Source organism: Bidens hawaiensis, unplaced genomic scaffold (genome assembly GCF_021521415.1).
Source record: "Bidens hawaiensis isolate Kalapana, Puna unplaced genomic scaffold, B.hawaiensis_p1.1 tig00004525_1, whole genome shotgun sequence".
NCBI lineage: Eukaryota > Viridiplantae > Streptophyta > Magnoliopsida > Asterales > Asteraceae > Bidens > Bidens hawaiensis.
In genome coordinates this window covers 455,201-476,241 of record NW_027491273.1, presented here as the reverse complement: position 1 = coordinate 476,241, position 21,041 = coordinate 455,201, and the positions used below count along the sequence as shown (strand labels likewise).

Below are 21,041 nucleotides of genomic sequence, written 5' to 3'. Positions count from 1 at the left end.
GCTCCTCTTCGAAAATTCAAAAAATACATATTTAATTTCATGTATATAACCTATGCGTATGTGTATTGTGTATTTGTGTGCATATTATATTACCTACATATACATCATGTGAAGATAAACAATAAATAAAACTAAAAAAACATGTGAATAATTTAATTTGACTGTTTTATCAACATATTAACCACTAATCAAAATTTTAGATTGCTTATATTTGTTATACATGTTTATGTATGTGAATAATAAAACAACATTAATAATGTTAATAAAATAATAGTATGAATAAATAAATAAATAAATAAAATATAATAATAGAAAGGACATTTTACTTTAAAACATAATAAATGTGAAGGCATGTATGTTGTAGTTTTCCCCTAACCACTTGGAACAAAAAGACCCCATGTAGAAGAAATACATGTCCATATGTAACATCTACAACCCCCACTTATGTCTCTTGCCCCCACCCATTGAATCTTGATATATATGTTGGTGGGTTTTGTCTTTGTGGTGCTTGATTTATCTTCATGACTAAATTATGATCACACACATCTACACATAGTCAATGTCACACTCATTATCAATGTATGCAAATTTTCTTAATTTCTACAAATACTATACTTGTGTCTTATTTTCAGTATAATTCAATTGTGTATCTAACTTAAATTTATTATCATTATATATGTCCTTGTCTAAATAATGTTTTAACTATTATCTATGTTCATACCTCAAAAATACCTAGGTTCTACATCCTAAAGAGTTTTAAGGAAAGATTCCTAGTTCCTAGTAAATAAAAATCATTTGATTACAATTTGCATATAAATGTTTTAATATAGAGATCCACATAAATCATTTTAACACTTTACTCAAGAATATACGTGAATAAACATATGTAAAAAGCGAAAAGAAGGTGCACCTTTGATTTTTTTTTCATTTAAATATAGTTTTCATCAATTACTATAACATTAATGAATAGGAAAGGTATAATAATGCTAAGAATAACCCAATGGTAAATACAGGTATTAGTATCAGTAAAAGAACGTTCTCTCATGCTTTCAACATGCTGAGCTCTACATATTCTTGTATAGTCAAAAGATGATCTATTTTGTATAAGATTGTATGTAAATTCACTGGAAAAAATCTTTATGAGATCGCCAATATTGTACCGATAGCATCTATACGCTTTTGAGTTAGTATTGGAATAATGTGCTAAATAATTAATTTCTTCCTTTACTTGTTTGTCATTGTAAAACCTTTTATACAACTTAAAAGTTTTAAATAGTTATACCACCAATTCTAAAATTTAATTTGATATGATTCTTGCGGTATATTTTCAGAAAATAAATATTGATTTTTTTTCATAGGAGTGATTACATTGTTGTTTATAACAATGTATATATTATCTAGCCCCATTATAATGGTGTGTTTGAAAAACTCACAAGTATTGTTTATTGTGTCGATGCGTCTAAAACATATGGCAATACCTCAGTTTTCATTATTAAAATGAATTCTGATACACTATTGATTACAACGATGCGCACAAACAAAAATTGAGTCAATCTTTCCGGTCTTATTCACTATTGTAATGTGTTTTGGTTATGCAACTACCATTCTCCTATTGCATTTAAGTTATTACATTTAAATCGCCTCTATGATGGGCTTGCATTTACTGCTAACAAAAACACGCATAATCGAATAGTTTCAAGCATATATGTTATAACGTGACGCACTCCTGGTGTTTTAACAAAAACTGATTGCATGTTTATACGTTATTTGACAAACTTTGTTAGTTTGCATCTCTATTAGCGAGAGAAAATTAAAGCATGTCTTTCACGTTGTAGACTTGTAGTACTTATTTTCATCATTAAGCACCATGGTGGAACCATTGTTGCAACATTTAACTTCACTTGTGGTAATAAAAATTGATAATATGTAGCAGGATCGTCTCACTCTTTATGGGGCCCAAAGCATATAATATGGTGTTATACCCCCTTAGCACCCTTTAACATGAAAAAGAGGTGGGTTCATTACCCTTCATACACACACGCATTCAATTTATTAATTTATTTATTTAAATTACAACGTGCTTGTTAAAAGATAAGTTAGTTAAGCCTACTATCTATATATGGTGTTATACTGTTTAGTTAAACTACGTCGTATAGCCATGTACTCAAAAAATTAAAATAAAATAACTACCTTAAAATACAAGGATGAGAATGAGAAAGGCATCAGGCTACTTGTAGATAGTGTTAGTAGCAAATTTCATGAATGAGACTTGCAAAACTCTCCGAAGATGTAACTCAAAAATATAAATAATACAGCGAAAAACTTTATGACATCTAGCAAGGGTCAGATTATTCTACAAAGATAAACAAAATTAAAAAGGATAAGAATGATTTGTGGAAAAAAACTCTCAAAAAAAAAATAATAATAAAGATCAATAAAAAAAATCATAACTCAAAATTAATAAAAAAAACGTAAAAAACAAGAATGTTTCTCCCGTCTTCCTCATTCTAAAAAACTAATAAAAAAACACAATGTTGAGAAAAAAATATCATTGTGTCTTTTTGTTTATCATTGTGTTTTTTATATTTTCGTTATTGATTTTGTCTTTTTCCTTGGCATTTGTGTATTTTTTCCTGATATTGTGTATATTTTGCGATCTATTATGTTTTTTTTATTTATCATTGTTGTTTTTGTTTAGTTTCGTCATTGTGTTTTTTTTCTTGACATTGTGTCTTTTTGGAGGGAATTTTTTTTTAACTCGAAAAACGGGGGAAACATTTCGGTTTTTTTTATTTTTATTTTTTATTTATATTTTAAGTTATGATTTTTTATTATTATTATTTTGATTTTTTATGAGTTTTTTGTGTGACCACAAATCCTTCTTACACTTCTTATTTTTATCTCTCTTTACATTTTAACTTTTTCCCATCTACTAAAAATCATTCTTGTAACAATTTATATTATATTCAGTACAATCTACTTCTTAGTTTGGGGAGGTTCCCTTTTAAAAGAAAGGTAAATACGAGTGAATAATAAACTAATTAATAGCATAAGTTTATAGGATTTGAAATAATGATTCTTCTGATTTTGATTGACAAACTGAATCCAAAGGGTCAAAGGGGTCAAAACTCAAAAGAGTGAAAGACATTAAGGTTAGGCAACACCCAACGATTATGGGCCAACATGTATCCTAAAAGACCACATATGCTAGCCCATATATGGGCCTTAAAAGGCCTAGATTTACTAAAAGATATTACCTTTTCTTTTCTCGTAAAATAGATTTGACCTATCAAGCATCAAAAGTTTTCAAGATATGTTTTTGATATAATGTAATCATTTAAAAGGTATGGTTTAATTAGTTTTACATTATAATTATACTCATTTTAGTTTTACTCTAATAAACAGCTGAAATTTTGAATTGATTCTTATTATTATGGGTGTATAATACTCGGACCTGTTTAGTGGTATTCTCAGGACCCGGGATCCAATGCAATTTTAAATAACCGGGTATGATCGGTTCGTGTCTCGCGGGTTGCGTGGATCTTATCCAGATTATGCAAGGAGAAAAATGGTTAGACTCGCGAGACCCAACCCGAACCCGTTTAATAGTATTCTTAGAATCCGGAAACCGACGCCAACGTAAATTACCGAGTCTTATCCGGGTTAGGCCTCACGGGTTTTATGCTCACCACTACTCAGTATTGTAAAAATCGCTAGTCGCTAGGAGAGCGGTTGTAACACCCCGACCAAAGGCGGATTATACATCGGGGCGCCACATATTGTTTCATTACTCGTGACACTATTGGGTGTCAATATTTAATAAATACATTCATTCGCGCACGCGCAAGGTAAACACAAGATAACATAAATCAATATATTATAAGGCAAAATATTAGAACAACAATAACTTGTCTTGATACATTTTAATCTAGGTCCAAAATAAAGAAAACTTCCTATGTGTCCACAAGCTCCAAAACAGCTACTGCAAACCTGAACATGTGTTAAAATAAACGTCAAACACTTGCGTGTTGGTGAGAAATCAAGTTTAATAGATAATAGATAACAATAAATCTGCGCGCAACACGTGTATGTCTGGTGTTTAACAAGGGTGCAATCAGATTGTGATCAAGCCTAAATAGATCATAGCTCATAGTTCATAGTTCAATCCGTGCTCCCAATTGAGCACAAAAACAAGAAAACATCTGTGCAAGTGTAAACAAAGAAAACCGTAAACGATAGGTCTCCCGTGTTCATCTAATGGATCCATGAAAACTTCGGAATAGGCCGAACAAAGCGGTTAATGATACACACATACAAATAAACAGCCAAGTAAACGTCCTCAACACATGGGATACTGCGCGACTAAAGTTCATAAACAAGTTTGACTCTAAGTTTGTATGAACACATGAACATCCCAAAATATTAAAAATAAAAAGGGATTAGGTACGAGATTACTCACTTGATAAACGATGCGGTGAAAGATAAAGCAAGAACCAACTTTAAACAAGCACAAGTTAACCTATAATTAAAGATTATTGTTTTAATGATTTGTTTTAAGTCTTGATTATAAGTTAGCATAATTAATAAGTAAATTATTATATATAATATATATTACCGGAAAAGCAGGGCAGAACAGGGAGGAAGACGAAGGCAAGGAGAGAGACGGCAGAGGATCAACGGCAGAGAGCAAGGAAGAACAGGAGAGATTAAGTGCTTGTGTGTGATGTGTTAGGAAAATAACATTATTATTTATAGAGAAACCCTAGGGAACACAATCCCTAGAAAAGGGGAAAAGATCTCAAAAAGCAAAAGATTCCAAAAGCAAAAGATATCAAAAGATATGGCAGCTGCAGGGGGGCAAGATAAAGCTGACAGGGAACAGTAAAAAGCATGGGCGGATCAGATAAAGGTACTGGTCAAGCATGGGAAAGCAGATCTCAAAAGATAATGTCAGTCACTTTTTCTGCCAACCAATGGGGTTGGTGCGCATGCTGCGCCAAAAGTGGCTTTTTAGACATAAGATAGGTCAGGTTAACAGCACAGAAGATAAGACAACACAAAAGCAAACGGCTAGATTCAACAGAAGAAAACTCAAAGGGTTTAGCGTGAGAAGGCTAAGGTGCGCCGCGGGAAGAATCACATTTCTTAGCGCGCCGCGGGAGGAACTATAATTCCTAGCGCGCCGCGGGAAGAACTATAATTCTTCGCGCGTCGAGGGATGAACTACGATTCTTAGCGCGCTGCGAGAAGAACTACAAATCCTTAGCGCGTCGCGGGAAGAACTACCGTTCTTCGCGCGCTGCGAGAAGAATTACAATTCTTAGCGCGCTGCGAGAAGAGTTCGTCTCGCGTATCGCTGGAACAGATGGTTTTCACGCAGGCTTCCTTGAAAGGAGTCTGGCGCGTGGAGCTGCGCAGACAACCTCAGGCGGGAAGAAACAAAGGACAAGGAAAGAGTTGGAAGAGGGAAACAAGGCTTAAGGGCGGAACGACGGCAAGAGAGAGAAAAAGGCGGGAAGGAAAATATATTATTATTATTAAAAGTAAAATATAAGTATAAATAAATATTAAATCATAAAAGGAGATCGGGTCAGAGAAACGGGTACCTGGGTCGGGTCGGATCGGGGCAGATGTTACAGCGGTGGGTGGGGACTAGCGATTAGTCAGGATTAATCGAGATTAATCGGATCCGACTTTAATGTATAATTTTCAATTTTATATATACACGCACACATTTTTATATGTAACTTTCAGTTTTATATATACACAAACACATTTTGGTCCGAAATTGGCTGGAATCTCGCTTGAATATTGCCGGAAACCGCTTATTTTGGCCGGAATCTCGCCGGAAACCGTGGATTTTGGCTAGAACTTCATCAGAAAACGCCGATTAATCCTGATTTTGGCCGGATTTTACCATTGACCGATTAATTGGCCGATTAGCCAAAAAAATTAATTAATCATTAAAGTGAGGACTAACGATTAATCGGGACTTCTCCTCTCACTCTTGAAACATTTGACTAACATATTCCTAGGTTACTTTTATTGGTCATGTCAAATCCATGAGTTTCCAACATTCATTGGTGGATTGGAACATTATAAACACCAAAAGACTTGCTTGTGGGTTTAGTATCTACATGAATTGATTACCTAATATGCATGCGGTATTTTTTGAATTTTTTCAACTTGTAATATCATTAAAATCACAAAATTATATGTTTTGTATCTTAAACAATATAAAAAGATTTGTGACTGGTACTTTATTTAATGAGGAAAACACAAAACCATATAATTGTTTGGTATATTGTTACCTTGAAATCATCCACTTGGAAGTACAAAATCTTTGGTTGCGGACAAGTGAAAGTATTTCATGTAACCGTTTTATCCTGATAAAAGATACATGATACATGATTATGTTGCACAACTACTATAACTTCGTTACCAAATGGGCAAATGGCCTTCGGTATGGTAGTAGCAACATGCTGGATAGGCTTTATCTTTCCAAATGATAAGGGTTCAAGTGTCGTAGTTGTTAACAAAGTTCAGAAACACTAGATGTCTCAAACATGATCTATATTTATGATATACGTTTATCTTGTAGACATACCCAAAACACAAATACAAACGTCGGATTCGGACCCGAAGGCTACAAACGAAGCCTCCTAAAATAGCATACAATAAATTATAACAAGTTTTATGAATTATTGTTTCAAATCGTGTTGTTCCGGACACGCAAACCGGCCCACACCAGACCGTCCCAGGTAGATGTGCACATTCCGGTTAACCGAAAACCGGTTTTTTTTTTTGCAGGAAATAACCTGTTAGACCGGTTAATCGGGTCGGGTACTAACCGGTTTTGAAAATTTAATAAAAAAAAAAAAAGAAAATCGGTTAACCGGTTAAAACTGGTTTTTAATAAAATAATAAAAAAATTGGTTAACCGGTTGATAACCGGTTTTGAAATCAAGAATATAAACCGGTTACTAACCGGCGGTTAGGATTGGTTAGTAACCGGTTAGCTTTTCAGTTAGGAACCGGTTTCTGTGTGCACCTCTAGTCCCAGGCCCATCACGTAAGAGGTAAATCAACCTTACTCAGCGGCAAGGTGATTGACGCTTAGGATCGGTTTCGAACCCACGACCTCTAGGTTATTGTTTCAAGTCTTACGCCCCCTTAACCAACGGCGGGGACAAGTTTTATGAATCATGGACCCATATGATCTGGTTCAAACATGTCTGGGCTTGTTTTATCTTCGATTTACTGCAGATAGCCCACATATCATCAATAACATGGGCCCTGTCCCACTGGCCCATGCTTTGCAATTTGCATGTTATATTTACCATTAATAAGAATCGTAACATCTCCCAATTCTTTAATTAATTAAATTGGATTTTAATAATAAAGGTATGTTTCATTATTTTCAATTGGTTATAAAATGTCATCATACTACAATTAATATATGTATTTTATACAACTTTATTATTTAATCTTGTAAAACAATACAAGTGGCAAAAGGTTTAAAATCCTAAATGATGAAGAGTGAAAGATCATCAAATGCATTGTTTGATCAAACTTTATGAAACTTAATCTATCCTTTTAATTATTATCATCATCATCTAGGAACTCTGGATCCTTCGGTTTTGGTGGTATCGGGCTTTGAATGCTATTATCATCGTCATCATGTCGCGCTCTTACATTCGTTGCCAATATTGATAAACCGGGTTCCTTTCTATTTTGCTTGCTCTTCATGTTATGAGTGTTGGAACCCTCTTTGGCCTTGAGAAGCCCGACTTGTTTTCGCTTTTGGTACCGTTTCCAAGCCGCTTGTATGAAACAAGCGGCCCATGTTCGCCATTGGTGCGAGTGCACCCTAAACGTGTGTCTCAGCTTCTTGCTATGAAGCTTACGAAACTGTGTGGCTACAAATCGTAAATGTTTTGAGGTGAGAGCAAAAGCTTCCACCTCAGAAATGGCAGTTACTGTACGTGTGGACGAAGGCATAATAACACTGGGATGTGGGTCCAGTGCCCACGTCAGCAGTTCCTCACCACAGAAGTCTCCTGGGCCGATCTCACACTGGTTCAAGAAGCCAGATCGGCCCCCGCCTGTGGTGTAGGAATCTAGGTGACCACGCATGATAAATAACATTTCATTAGTGGGGTCGCCTTCTCGTACTAGACAAGTTCCAGGTGTTGCGATCACGGGTTTTAGTCTCTCGCATATTGCATCCACGGTTCGTTCATCCATTTGATCAAATAATGGAACCTATACGAATTTGCATAATCGTCTTAAGGCAAAAGTCGTGTAGGATAAAACGAAAAATTAGAGATGGTATAACCGTATAACTCACCCGTCTAACGAGCTCAGCGCATACGTAACGCTTGATGTCTCTCCTAATATCAAGAGGAAGGGCCTCAAGAATTTCTTCTTCGTCCACTCCTCGGGTTGTAATCCATTTGTAAAGATCGTGTTTGCGTACGCGTTCCCTTAACTCGTGTGGTAGATGTCTATGGTGCATCCATTGCTCGGTATCCATCCGTTTGACACGATACTCCTCTAGTCGTTTAGTTCTTGACTCCAGATATTGCTGTTTTTTAAAAACAACATAAAGTTTATTAAATCATTATGTTTTATGTTTTTAAACCACGAAACATTAACGAAGCGCGACTTACTTGCATGTTGCCAATAAGCAAAGCGAAGAGCACCAATCCGGTAATCCCAATGAGTATGCAAAAGTGCGTTTCCGCTATAAACGGACTCGCTTGAAGTTCTTGGCCCGCTGAACTGAAAAACACGAAACAAATAAAATATAACAAATAAAAAAAATCAGTCGCTTATATTATTCTTATACCGTCACCAAAAGACATCCTTTACTGGCTTACTGTTTACAAGCCAGTAAAGGATGTCTTTCGGTCTTTCCATTTATGTATTTAAACTTACCTTAACCCTCTTAGGCCCCACCAAAGGCAATAAGAGTACTTTTTAAAAAAATTAGCGGACGCAATACTATATCGAACCGCATCTTCGACAAGTCCATAATGGTAGTTATCCGGATCGGTGCACGCACTCGTGACATTACTAGTCGGAAACCAGGCTTCGCGTCTAGGAAGATTAACATTAACACAATCAAAATACCGATGTCTGCATTCCGTTTCCTTGTCACATATTTCCACCCAACATAGCCCTTGTCTCTCGATCGCTAACAGATACCACATCGCTCCTATCACCTTCACAATAATCAAGAAAACCGATCAAAAGTTAGTAATACTCGAAAAAACATATTTTTAACATGTTTTTGAACAAAACATACATGCGCAGCCAACATAAACAGGACAAGATTATAAGCAGCCCCGACCCACGCGACATTAGCCACTAGACCGGCTTGTTTTGAAATATGGGAGCCGAGTCTAAACGTGAGATACAACCTTAAAACAAACTGTATCATTATGAAGTATAAGACGCTCGTTTTAGTACTCATCATTTCTGTCTTGTCAACAATATGAAACCATGTCATCACTTGTGGAATTGGAAGCGTGGCCAAGAAGTCGAGCCAGAATTCACCATGAAGATACCGCTCGGAGATACTAGCAGAATCTAGAATCAACTCCCCTCTTCCATACAAACGGGAAGAAGGCGCCACGTATGCAGTACGAAACCGGACATAGATTTTGAGTGCGTAAAGGATGTCAACGATCGTACGGATGATAGTGAGTGTGATCTTGAGGGTCATGTCTTCATCAAGACACATGTCTTCTTTGGTTACAGGTAAGTAAAAGAACAGCGGGTCGACTGCAAGTGAGATCAAGGCTGCAATTAGAAACAACTGGTTCCATTGGTTTATGGCTGCGCCTCGTGGGTCAAGAACGCTTTTGTTGGTTTTTGCATAATCCTCTGAGAACACTCGTGAGAGGTTTTTCGTGAGTTTCGGGTCGTCTTGTTTTAGTGATGCACTATCCGGCTCAACGGATTCCACGTCAGCAGCAAATCTGGTAAGATAAAAGTTAATACATGTAGTTTGTCTAAATTTATAAATCATATGAATTAAATCCCAAGTAAATTTTCAATGTAAATTAATATTATAATAACCATTAAGTCTTCCGCTAAAATTAATCCATAAACACTGATATATTTACAAAATAGGTACCAACTATTGGTCACACTCCTAGGCCCAGAGTTGGGGTGTAACAGGTAATGTGACATTGTGACATAAGAAATAAGTTTCTAACCTGACGTAACGTTTAGAATTGGTCATTTTTCGCGCCCGGATATGCTGCAAGTTTCTTGAAACTGTTGATGATCTAAAGGCCAAAACTGCAACTTTATAGGCAAAATGAAGAGAAGAAAAGGGTATATTACTGAAATTGGCAGCTTCTGCTGGTTTTAATTAATGAAACTGATGTTCTAATATTTGTCTATTATGAGTGCGTGTTGTGTTTATTCTTTTTAATTGTTAAAATTTGCTAGAAAACAGAGGAAACAGAGTAGGAAAAGATACAAAAGAAGGAATTTATAGAATTTTAGATACAAACCAAGAATTTATTTCACTCTAAAGACTGCATGAAAGATACAAATCACCGGTGCTGTAAAAATCGCTAGGCGCTAGCCGAATGGTAGGGTAGGGACTAGCGATTAGTCGGAATTAATATGGATTAATCGGATTGGAATTTATATGTAAATTTTCAAAAACACCTATATATTCCAAATTTTTTATGTAAAATTTTCAGTTTTGACCGATTTCAAACAAATGATTAATCCAAATTTTTTATATAAAAGTTTCAGTTTTGACCGAATTGACCGATTTCAGACAAATGATTAATCCAAATTTTTTATGTAAGTTTTCAGTTTTGACCGAATTGACCGATTTTGGACAAATGATTACTCCAAATTTTTTATATAAAATTTTCAGTTTTGACCGATTTTGGACAAATGGGTATTAATCAAGCACAAGTCGGTGAGGTAGGGACTAGTGATTAATCCGCGCCTAGTCGGGAGTTTTACAACACCGCTAATCACAATTATTTTACGTACAATTCTGAAGTTTGAACAGACTAATGTCCATTTCAGAAGCACATAGTTGAATACACATTAATCGTATCAAACGCTTTATTGAACAAAACTAATCCAAATAACAAACGCTAATTCGCACTCACAAATTCACGACGACCATAACATTCTTCCCACGAAAGATCCAACCGAATGCAATTTGCATACACCAAAATGATTGATTACAAATCGGTATATAGTTTAAAAGCATTCATTACAAAATTTAATGACACTTATGAGACCTGCTAATCCTTAGGTTACATAAAAAAAATGCAGGTAGTCACAGCTTCACAATAAGCATCATTTACCTCTTTAACTTGTAACATGCTGCACCGCTGTCATTAAGCATTCACAAAACCGATTACAACACCAAATCAAAGAAAAAAAAATTATGCAAATATATGTACATGAGTCAACCGTAACGCACCATTTGATATTTTTTAAAACTGACGTCTTTGTGGGGCTTCAGCAACGCTAACTCGAATATTTCTACCGTCAAGATCCTAGACCACAATTTTTATTAAACTTCATGAATTACGCAAAAATATATGCATATGAAATAAATGAATTTTTTTACTTACAATGCCGTTTAACGATTCGATTGCGCTGTTGACTTCATCAGCAGAACTGTAAGTCACGAACCCGAACCCCCTTGACCTACCGCTCTCCCTATCATAAACCACCTTAGCATCCAAAACAGTTCCTTGCTCTCTAAACAAAGTTTCAAGAGCAAGATTATCAACACTCCATGCTAGATTTCCAACATAAACGCGGTTCTTGTTGTCAAAACTTCTCCGGCCGCCTTCTCTGAGCCCACCAAAAGATTCCTCCCTGCGTGGCGGTGGTGGGCCCGCGTTGACCCGAATTGCCCGCCCATCAAGCTCCTGTTAATTCCAAACAGTTTTAAAAAGTTCAAAACTATTTGACAAATATAAAGAAAGCTTGCTTGTTATGCATTGAACAATCTTGATTGGGATTTAAACTTTATAAATCCCAATTGAATTATTTACAAAAACTTGCATAGCCAACTGAATTTATGCAGAACTAAAATGCCAATATATAGAAAGTTTGTTTGTTAAACTATCTTGAAAGTAATAAAGCTTTAAACTTTCTGTATTCCATGTCAATTTTATACAAAAATATACATAGCCAATTGAATTTTTACAAAACTCAAATGCATACATAAAGAAAGTTTACTTGACATGCATTAACCAATCTTGAAAGTCATAAAGCTTTAAACTTTTTCATATCCCATGTGAATTTTATATAAAAACTTACATAGCCAATTGAATGTATACAAAACTCAAAGGCATAATATAAAGTTTACTTGACATGCATTAAACAATCTTGAAAGTCATAAAGCTTTAAACTTTTTTATATCCCAATTGAAATTTATACAAAAACTTACATAGCCAATTGAATTTATACAAAACTCAAATGCCAAATAGAAAGAAACTTTAGTATACATTCATTAACCAATCTTGAAAGTCATAAAGCTTTAAACTTTCCACATCCCAAATGAATTTTATACAAAAACTTGCATACCCTGATACCCATTTGCCAAAATAAAGAAAGTTTGCTTGACATGCATTTAACAATCTTAAAAGTCCATAAAGCTTTAAACTTTTTTATATCCCAACTGAAATTTATGCAAAAACTTACATACCCATTTGCCAAATATAAAGAAACTTTCCACAACCCAACTGAAATTTACACAAAAATAAAAAAAAAAACTCACATAGCCATTGAATTTACTAACAGCTTCCTCAACTTCTTCAACTGATGACATTGTAACAAACCCAAAACCTCTGCTTCTTCCACTAACTTTATCATATATAACCTAAATAATAACCTCAAATTCAGTTATGTTGATTATTATTAGGGGTGTGCAAGAAACCAAAAAACCCTATCTGAAACTGAAAAAACGAAAAATCCAAACCGAAACAAAAACCGATGGTTTTGGAATTGTGTTTTTGTAAAAGCCGAACTTACGGTTCGGTTTTGGTTTTGCAAGTAATATAAACCCAAAAAACCGAACCAAACTGAGTTTCAAGATTTTTATTCTTTTATTTTAATTAATTTATAAGAAATTAATAAAGATATAACTCAAATATTTTGGCCAAATATATAATAGTCTGTTAGTTAATATTTAATAACTAACAAAATTATTCATACCTAAATTCATTATTTTCAGCCTAACTTTTATTTTCCCGGCCTAAAATTTTCAAGCTCAAATGACAAAAACTGTAAAATCCAAGACCCAAAAAACCTAAACCAAACGGTTTCAAAAATCCAAAAACCAAAGTTTCTGTTTCTGGCTTGGTTTTAGCCCAAAACCGCCCCGAACCGCACCATGCACACCTAATTATTATCTACAAAAGGCCCAGCTTTCAAAACAGAATAATAATAACATTAACATTAATAATAATAATAATACCTCAACCATCTCAACATTTCCAGCAGACTCAAACAATCCAGCAAGAGCAGCACTATCCACACTAAAAGGCAAATTACCCACAAAGATTTTAAGGTCAGGAGAGAAGCTTTGTTGTTGTTGATCATCTGCATCATCACCAGACAAGTCTTCATCAACCTCTAAGCCAGTGGAAACAGCAACCACAACAGTACTTCTGATGAGTCTAGAGGGTTCAAAGAGCTTGAGCTTTGGGAATGGTTTAAGGGAAGTGAAGAGGCTGAGTGAATATGGGGTTTTGGTGATGGGTGTTAGGGTTTTGGAAGAAGCAAGGGTTAGGAGTTGAAGAGAAGCTGTTGTGGAGGATGCCATGGATTAGGGGTTTAGTAGCAGAGGATGGATAAGGTTTTTGCTAAGGAAGGGGGTGTGAGGGAGTGAGAAAGGGTGTGTTTTATAAGGTTAGGGTGGTGATGGGTATTCGGGTTGACCCGACCCGACCCGACCCGACCCGTTTGTGTCTTATCTCAAATTCTAAATCTCATGAGTCATGGCCAATGTTTTAAAAATCGGGTTTTTTACTTAAAGCAGATTGAACTAAAAAATAATCCAAAAATAATCGATTTGTAATCAAAGTTGTTGAAGATTCAATAGCAGTTTGCTCGATTGTGTTGTCTTTACTCATAAGCTTTAATAGCAGGTATTTTAGAAAATAAGGGTCACACACTTAAAAAAAAAATCACTTGGGCTAAAGCTAGGTAGGTATTATAGAAAAAAAGTTAAAAAACAGCTGGTTCAAAGATCTGGTAATAAAACGCCATAAAATATTGGGCCCACGTAGAAAATCCGGTAAAACTTGTACAAACCGATTTTAAAGCATTCAACACTCCAGGGTTTTGGGGTTTTGAAGTTTTGATTTACGAATCTTGTGTCCCTGTGTTTTGTTCTATTGGGGAGATGATTTAATCATGTGTTAAATTGTTGTTAGTGGTTACAGGGGGGAAAGAAAATGTCTTTTAGTTTATGGGTGTGTTTAAATCATGGTATTTAATATAATATAATACAATACAATTAGAATTGGATTTGTGTTTGTTTTTAACGAGTTTGGTTTACAGGATCTGTTGAAATTGAAATATGAATTCATAACGTGTTGCATAAGATGTCACTGCCACCTATCACCCATCTGTGTGTGAGATCACTCCTATTTCCGATGGTTGTTCACTACTAGTTCCTACACCTCGGGTGTCCCTTCCCTTCGTCATTTTTGCCACCACAAACATCGTGTGGTCATTGTTATGGGTTTGATGATAACGAAGAAGATTGAGGCAACGATTGATAGGTAGGGACAGAGGTGGTGGCAACCGATTGGCAGGGGTCACATATTAAACTTTGAGCAAGTGAATCAAGAACACAAACATGAGATTTGTAGAACTCTCTACGACTCTTTTATTAAGAAAGCAACAAATGAGAAAAAACTTAATAAAACAGATACAAAGTAGGGCTTTGGAACTCGTACATGACTAATCGTCTAATCATATACTAACTCAACTAGGACTTTCAAAAAACAAATAGATAAGACTAACTTATCTGATAATAATAATAATAATAATAATAAACTAATTATTATATTAAATCTTCTCCAAGATATTAGGAGCCTTCAATTTGATTTGGTGTTGGACACGTTTAACATCACAATGACGCGATGCGTTTTTGTGGTAAGTGTGACAACGATGAAACATTGCAGGGGTTGTGCAACAATGACGTTAGTGTGTTAAAATTCCTTTATTTGCTTGCCATGTTACTATCTAAATATTTTGAGCTACTCTCACCTAAATCTTAATTAATAATATGGATTGGGTTACTATTATACATAACTCTAGCCATTGTTATATATTAACTTGATAAATATTCTTTTAATTATATTATTTAGATTTGAAGAATGTAAAAGATAAAACACCTATCAAATTAAATAAAACTAGACTCAAAACCAAAAACCCTCGACTCGAATACCACACCAACAAACGACACCATTGTAATTCAAACTCTCCACGAACAATGGCATGAAAATAACGAATAACAGTCTTACATTACACAATTTTGAACTTAAAAACCTCAACTTTGAATTGAAACCTCACATAGATGAAGAGAGGATGAAAGCTAAGAGCATTGGATGGTGCTGGATTTATTTGTGTTTTCGTCCATGTGTTTAATTGCATGTTATTTGACTTTATTTATTTTTAATAATAATAATAATAATAATAATTAGAAAGATTTGATAATCAAACATTCAAAGGTCTTTTTTAAATCATTTGAAAGATTTACAGTTTACACTGCCCTTTAATATAATTATAATCTTTTCACTTAAATGCCTCTTAAAAATTTTATTATTTATTACTTAATTAATAATCAAAATTTATAAGTTATATGATATCCAATATTGCAATACCTGCTTTCCATAAAATAATAAATTATGTTAAGTTTTCAGAAATATCTTGGAAGCAAATGTTGGGTTGTGTAAAAGCCACATCCCATAGTTTTAAATCACTAGATGAAAGCAGACAAAAAGAGTATATAACAGGCAATCAATCCCACAACTGTCAAAACTCAAAAACAAATCAAATGGCCAAGAGGACTGATAGAGATGTAGATTCATCAAACCCTTCATAACTTCTTCCCTTATTGCCCCTCTCATTAATGCTACGAAATATCCGAAATAACCCTTATCGACGATTGATCATGCCACCCGACAGTACACCTTAGGATGTTGACCCGACAGATCGCGTCTATCCAATTCGCATATGCCTAAAAGGATGTCGGAGACCACTTATTTAGTTTTTTTTTTTAATTAGCAAACTAGTATTAAGCCCCCGCGTTGCAGCTGGGGCGTAAACCGTGCCAACTGCCAAGTAGCACCAAATGCCGCACCACCGGAATTGACCACCAGCACGAGAAAACTCATAAAAATGGAATAATATAAGAAAAAAAGTAAAACTAAACGAAAAGTAGACGTAAAAACGTTGAACCACACACTCAAAACGTAAAACATAGAAACTAATAACTAAGCTGATCTATGACCTGCGCGATCGATGGTGCCGTTAAATGGGAAACATAACATGCGTAAAAACATTGAAGTTAAACTGTAAAAGATGTAAAAGTATGACATCTAAAGCAAAAATAAAAATAAAGATTTAAAAAAAACTATGCAACTTGAAGATGGTACAAGTTTTTTTTAACAAAGTACAACCAATGATGCTATAGAAAGTTCCAAATTGTGTATATATATAAATACTACTAATAATAATAATAAGGGAAAATTCCCAAAATAAGCATTTATGAAAACAAAATTCTAGTTTTAGGTACCATGTGTAAAAAATTCCAAAAATAGGTATTATAAACTAGTCGTGACGAGTAGTTTGTAGAGACCAATTCGAACTTGCCACGTGTCCTTAAACTAACCGTAACGAGCACGTTCACTAATCAATTACTCGTCACGACTAAATAAGTTTCATGCCTCGTAATCAACGCCCACGCGTAATTCATAAGTCCTTTAGTCGCGACGAGTAGATTATAAGGTTAAACTAGTCGCGACGAATTAATTACTAATAAACTACTCGTGTAGAGAATGTAAACCAGGTAAACTAGTCGTCGCGACTAAAGGATTTATAAATAACTCGTGGGCGTTGATTACGAGGCATGAAACTTATTTAGTCGTGACGAGTAAATGATTAATGAATGTGCTCGTTATGGTTAGTTTAAGGACATGTGAGAACTTTTAATTGGTCCTGCAAACTACTCGTCACGACTAGTTTATAATACATATTTCTGGAATTTTTTACAAATGATACATAAAACTAGAACTTTATTTTCATAAATACCTATTTTAGGAATTTTCCCTAATAATAATTATGCATACACAAGCAGGAGCCCTAAACTATTAAAGGATGGGTTGATTTGGATAAAAAAAAATTACATGTGGGTCCATTTGGGTCATCTTAAATTATATAGCGGGCCAATTTGAGCCTAGTCAAATTATACACGGGTTAAAACGGGTCATTACTATGAAAAATCATAATTTATAATGGGTCCAAATAGATCGACGCCACCTACAGCCATTGTTTGCCGCCTGCACAAACTGATGTCGCCGCGCCCACCTACACCATCACTGCCATGGCTACAGCCACTCTGTCGTCGCCACCACTGTTGATGCTGCTGCCTTCACAACCGCAGCAGCCCTAAACTATCATGACCCAGTCATTTAAGGATGGGTTGATATGGGTAAAAAAAATATACATAACGGTCCATTTGGGTCATTCTAAATTAAATAGCGGGTCAATTTGGGTCTAGTCAAATTATACCACGGGCCAAAACGGGTCACTCCTCGAAACCGCCCACGACCATTGGACGTTGCCAACACAAATCCGCCATTGTTACGCCGCCGCCGCCGCCGCCACCTTGGCCACCGCTGCTGCCACCCACCGGCTCACCACCTCCACCTAGGGCTGTTTCACGAGTCGAGCCCGAGTCGAGCCAGGTTGGTTTCGAGCTCGGGCTCGAAATTAAACGAGGCAACTCAGCTAGGCTCTAGCTCGATTTTGAAGTTAAACGAGCTTAAGATCGAGCCAACGAGCTGAGCCATGACTCGAGCCGAGCCTAGGTCAATTTTGGTTTGCTAACAAAATGAGCCAAATCAGCTCAGATGTTTCAAATTAAGTTTTTTTAGCTAGTTTTATTCGAGCCTTTATCGACCGAGCCATGAGCCCGAGTTTCGAGCCTCGAGCTTTTTGAACAGCCTTACTTCCACCGACACTGTAACCTATGGGTGTGGAAGTAGGGCTGTTCAAAAAGCTCGAGGCTCGAACCTCGGGCTTCAAAATGAAATATTTTGATATATTTCATTTCAAGCTGAGTCCATTTTGGTCAGAACCTGTTTTGACCCGAGCCAACTTATTCCTTCCATAAAACAGCCCGTTTTAACCCAAGTTTCATTTTTCCCAGCCCGCCTGGTTCGTCAGACTTACCCCTAAACAAGTAATACAGAAGTTTCCCCTACCAACTTATAATATGAATCTTGATCAAAATATTAAGTATACACACTAAATTCGAAAACTGTTGGTAGATAACATTCATTTAACGTATAAAAAAACACAAAAACAAAGCAAAAGTTGGTTGCATAATACGTTCTCTAAACCAGTTTTAAAACCTGAACTAAAACAGTGAGATGCAACCGCTGCTTGTTACAATAACTCCATCAAATATTATTAATCATAACAGGAAAAAACAAACTATAAATCAACTCACATTCAGTCAAGACGCAACCGCTGCTTGTTTCTTCGCTTTCTTGCCACCTGTCCCTTTAATCATCCTCGATAAAATATCAGCCTGTTTCGTATTCCCCTGTTCATTAAGAATCTTAATCAACTCCTCGCCACTGCTTTTATCCGTAACGCCTCCTTTTTCTTTAATTTTACATAAAATCGAGTAAGCGTTAAGTGTTTTTCCAGCAGCTAATAACACATCCAAAACCTTGTCATAAGTCGAAAATTCAACAATATAATCTCTCTCCAAAACATAATCCAAAAGCTTCACAGCAGCAATCGTCTTCCCTTTTGCACACACAACCGACAACAAATGATCAAAGTCAGGGGCAAAACCGACATTCATCATCAAGTCAATTCTTCCCAAAGCTTCCTCAACATGACCCCTTAACAAAAGTGCTTCCAAGATTTTTATAACCAAATCTTTATGCTCTTTAACGCCCTTTTCGATCATGATTTTCATTACCCGGCTTGCGGTTTGCACCCGCCCGTCTTCAAACAAACTATTCATTACCGACCCGTAAAGAGCCGGACCCGGGTTATGCCCGGTTTCGATCATGCAATCGAATGCGGTTTTAGCATCGGCTGGCTCGTTTTTCTTCAAGTAACTCTCGATTAGCAGCTTGTAAGACGCTTCTTCACATGAGACGTTTTTCCTCTGCATGATTTTTAATATTTCAAAAGCCGAATCGGGTGAGCCTTCGGTTGAATGACCTCGTATTAAACTATTAAACCCAACCGGATCCAACACGCCTAATTTCATCAACTGTCGGAATAACGTCTCCGCTTTATTCGTCATACCATTATTACATAAATAGTCAATCATTGGATTATAAGCGGTTGACCCGAGCTCTAACTTACCTTTAGTGTTCAACACGGCTTCGTTTTCTATAAGTTGATCCAACAACTTAACCGCTTCATCATAACCACCGTTTTTGCAAAGATTTTCGATTAAAAAACCGTAATGTCCCGCTTCCGGGGCGACGTTTAACCGCATCATGAACTTAAGCACGTCTGCAGCCGCTTCAAGATTACCCGCCTTACACTGACCCGATATCAACTGTAAAAAGACGGAATTGTCCTTCGGGGCGATATGACGATGGACCATTTCCTTCACGATCGCATGCGCATCAGCCATTTTATCAGCATCACAAAGCCTGGGTAACAGGGTCGAATACGTAAAATCATTCGGTTTCATACCAAAACTCTTCATTTCTTCAAATAATTTCAACCCGTCATCGACTCTACCGACATTAACATACCCTTTAATCATAGTGGTGTACGTTATAACAGTCGGTTCGATATTCTTCCCTTTCATTTCAACAAACAACTTTTCACACTCGTCAATCTTCTTCACCCGATTAAACCCGTTAAGCATCGTATTATACGTCACAACATCCGGCGAAACCTCCCGACTCTTCATATCCTCAAAAAACCGATTCGCAGTCTCAATCCTCGACGAAAGAAAAAACCCCCAGATCATAATATTATAAGTATGCCGACTCGGGCTTATACCCTCACTCAACATCTTATTAAAATACCGTTTTGCCATCATATACCGCCCGCGCCTCATAATAACCTTAAACAAAACATCATACGATTTCCCACTCCTCGGCACGCCTAACTCCTCCATACTCCTAAAAATCTTAACACTCTCTTGAACAATGCCCGCCTTCCCGTAACTATCGATCAACACAACGAACAACTCCTCGTCCCATTTAAGACCCTTTTTCGGCATGTCTAATAAAATGCACCTAGCATGATTCAACATTGAATTTTTCCCTAAAATGTCTATAATCTTATAATGCAGTTCCCGGTCGGGTTTATGCAAGCCCGACCGTTCGACCCAGCGAAAGAACTGCAACGCGTGATCCGGGTTGCGGGCGGCATGTAAGACATTGTAAACAAGGTTATGATCAAATAAAGGGACTAAATTTCTAATGGAGTTTTGTAATCTTGTGGTCCAGGCTCTATTGGCCATCATTCTGCATATTATATCCTCTATCTTTTCTGGGTTTTGATGCTTACCTCTTGGGAACCTGGGTTGGCGGGTCTGGGTCTTTTCGGGTTCGGGTTGGTGGGTCGGGTCTTGATCCGGGTTTGGGAGGTGGGTTTGATTTGGGGAAGATGATGAGGTGCAGAAGTTGAGGGTTTGGTGGGTAGTGCAGATTCTTGAGAGGTTGGAGAATAAGTTGTGGTTCAAGATTTGGGATTTGGAGGTGTGGATTAAAGATGAAGAAGACATGGTTTTTGGTGATTTGGAGGATGAAAAT

At 36.2% G+C, this 21,041-nt stretch overlaps 2 protein-coding genes and 1 pseudogene across 2 annotated transcripts; all 3 read right to left on the bottom strand.

Moving 5' to 3' along the window:
• Positions 1-7,536: 7,536 nt before the first annotated feature.
• On the bottom strand, positions 7,537-10,330 carry LOC143626789 (protein CNGC15b-like). Its single transcript, XM_077096758.1, has 6 exons — positions 10,227-10,330; positions 9,311-9,986; positions 8,941-9,227; positions 8,673-8,784; positions 8,351-8,587; positions 7,537-8,265 (listed from the first exon to the last, which is right to left on the bottom strand). The coding sequence occupies exons 1-6, from the start codon at positions 10,250-10,252 to the stop codon at positions 7,597-7,599; spliced, it is 2,007 nt and encodes a 668-aa protein (XP_076952873.1). The 5' UTR covers positions 10,253-10,330; the 3' UTR covers positions 7,537-7,596.
• Positions 10,331-11,144: 814 nt separating this feature from the next.
• On the bottom strand, positions 11,145-13,828 carry LOC143626888 (31 kDa ribonucleoprotein, chloroplastic-like). Its single transcript, XM_077096828.1, has 5 exons — positions 13,481-13,828; positions 12,782-12,883; positions 11,625-11,927; positions 11,471-11,546; positions 11,145-11,378 (listed from the first exon to the last, which is right to left on the bottom strand). Exons 1-4 carry the CDS (start codon positions 13,826-13,828, stop codon positions 11,484-11,486), a joined length of 816 nt encoding a protein of 271 aa, XP_076952943.1. The 3' UTR covers positions 11,145-11,378; positions 11,471-11,483.
• A 4,868-nt stretch (positions 13,829-18,696) lies between these two features.
• LOC143626887 (large ribosomal subunit protein mL102 (rPPR5) pseudogene) lies at positions 18,697-21,041 on the bottom strand (annotated as a pseudogene).

Bases quoted from the DNA above. Each gene is read 5' to 3' on its own strand.
- LOC143626789 (XM_077096758.1), bottom strand. From the start codon at position 10,252: ATGACCAATTCTAAACGTTACGTCAG. The intron at 9,987-10,226 runs GTTAGAAACTTA...TTATCTTACCAG, and splicing joins AATTCTAAACGTTACGTCAG to ATTTGCTGCTGACGTGGAAT. The intron at 8,588-8,672 runs GTAAGTCGCGCT...TTTAAAAAACAG, and splicing joins TGCTTATTGGCAACATGCAA to CAATATCTGGAGTCAAGAAC.
- LOC143626888 (XM_077096828.1), bottom strand. From the start codon at position 13,828: ATGGCATCCTCCACAACAGCTTCTCTTCAACTCCTAACCCTTGCTTCT. The intron at 12,884-13,480 runs GTATTATTATTA...GTTATTATTTAG, and splicing joins GAAATGTTGAGATGGTTGAG to GTTATATATGATAAAGTTAG. The intron at 11,547-11,624 runs GTAAGTAAAAAA...ATTGTGGTCTAG, and splicing joins TCGAATCGTTAAACGGCATT to GATCTTGACGGTAGAAATAT.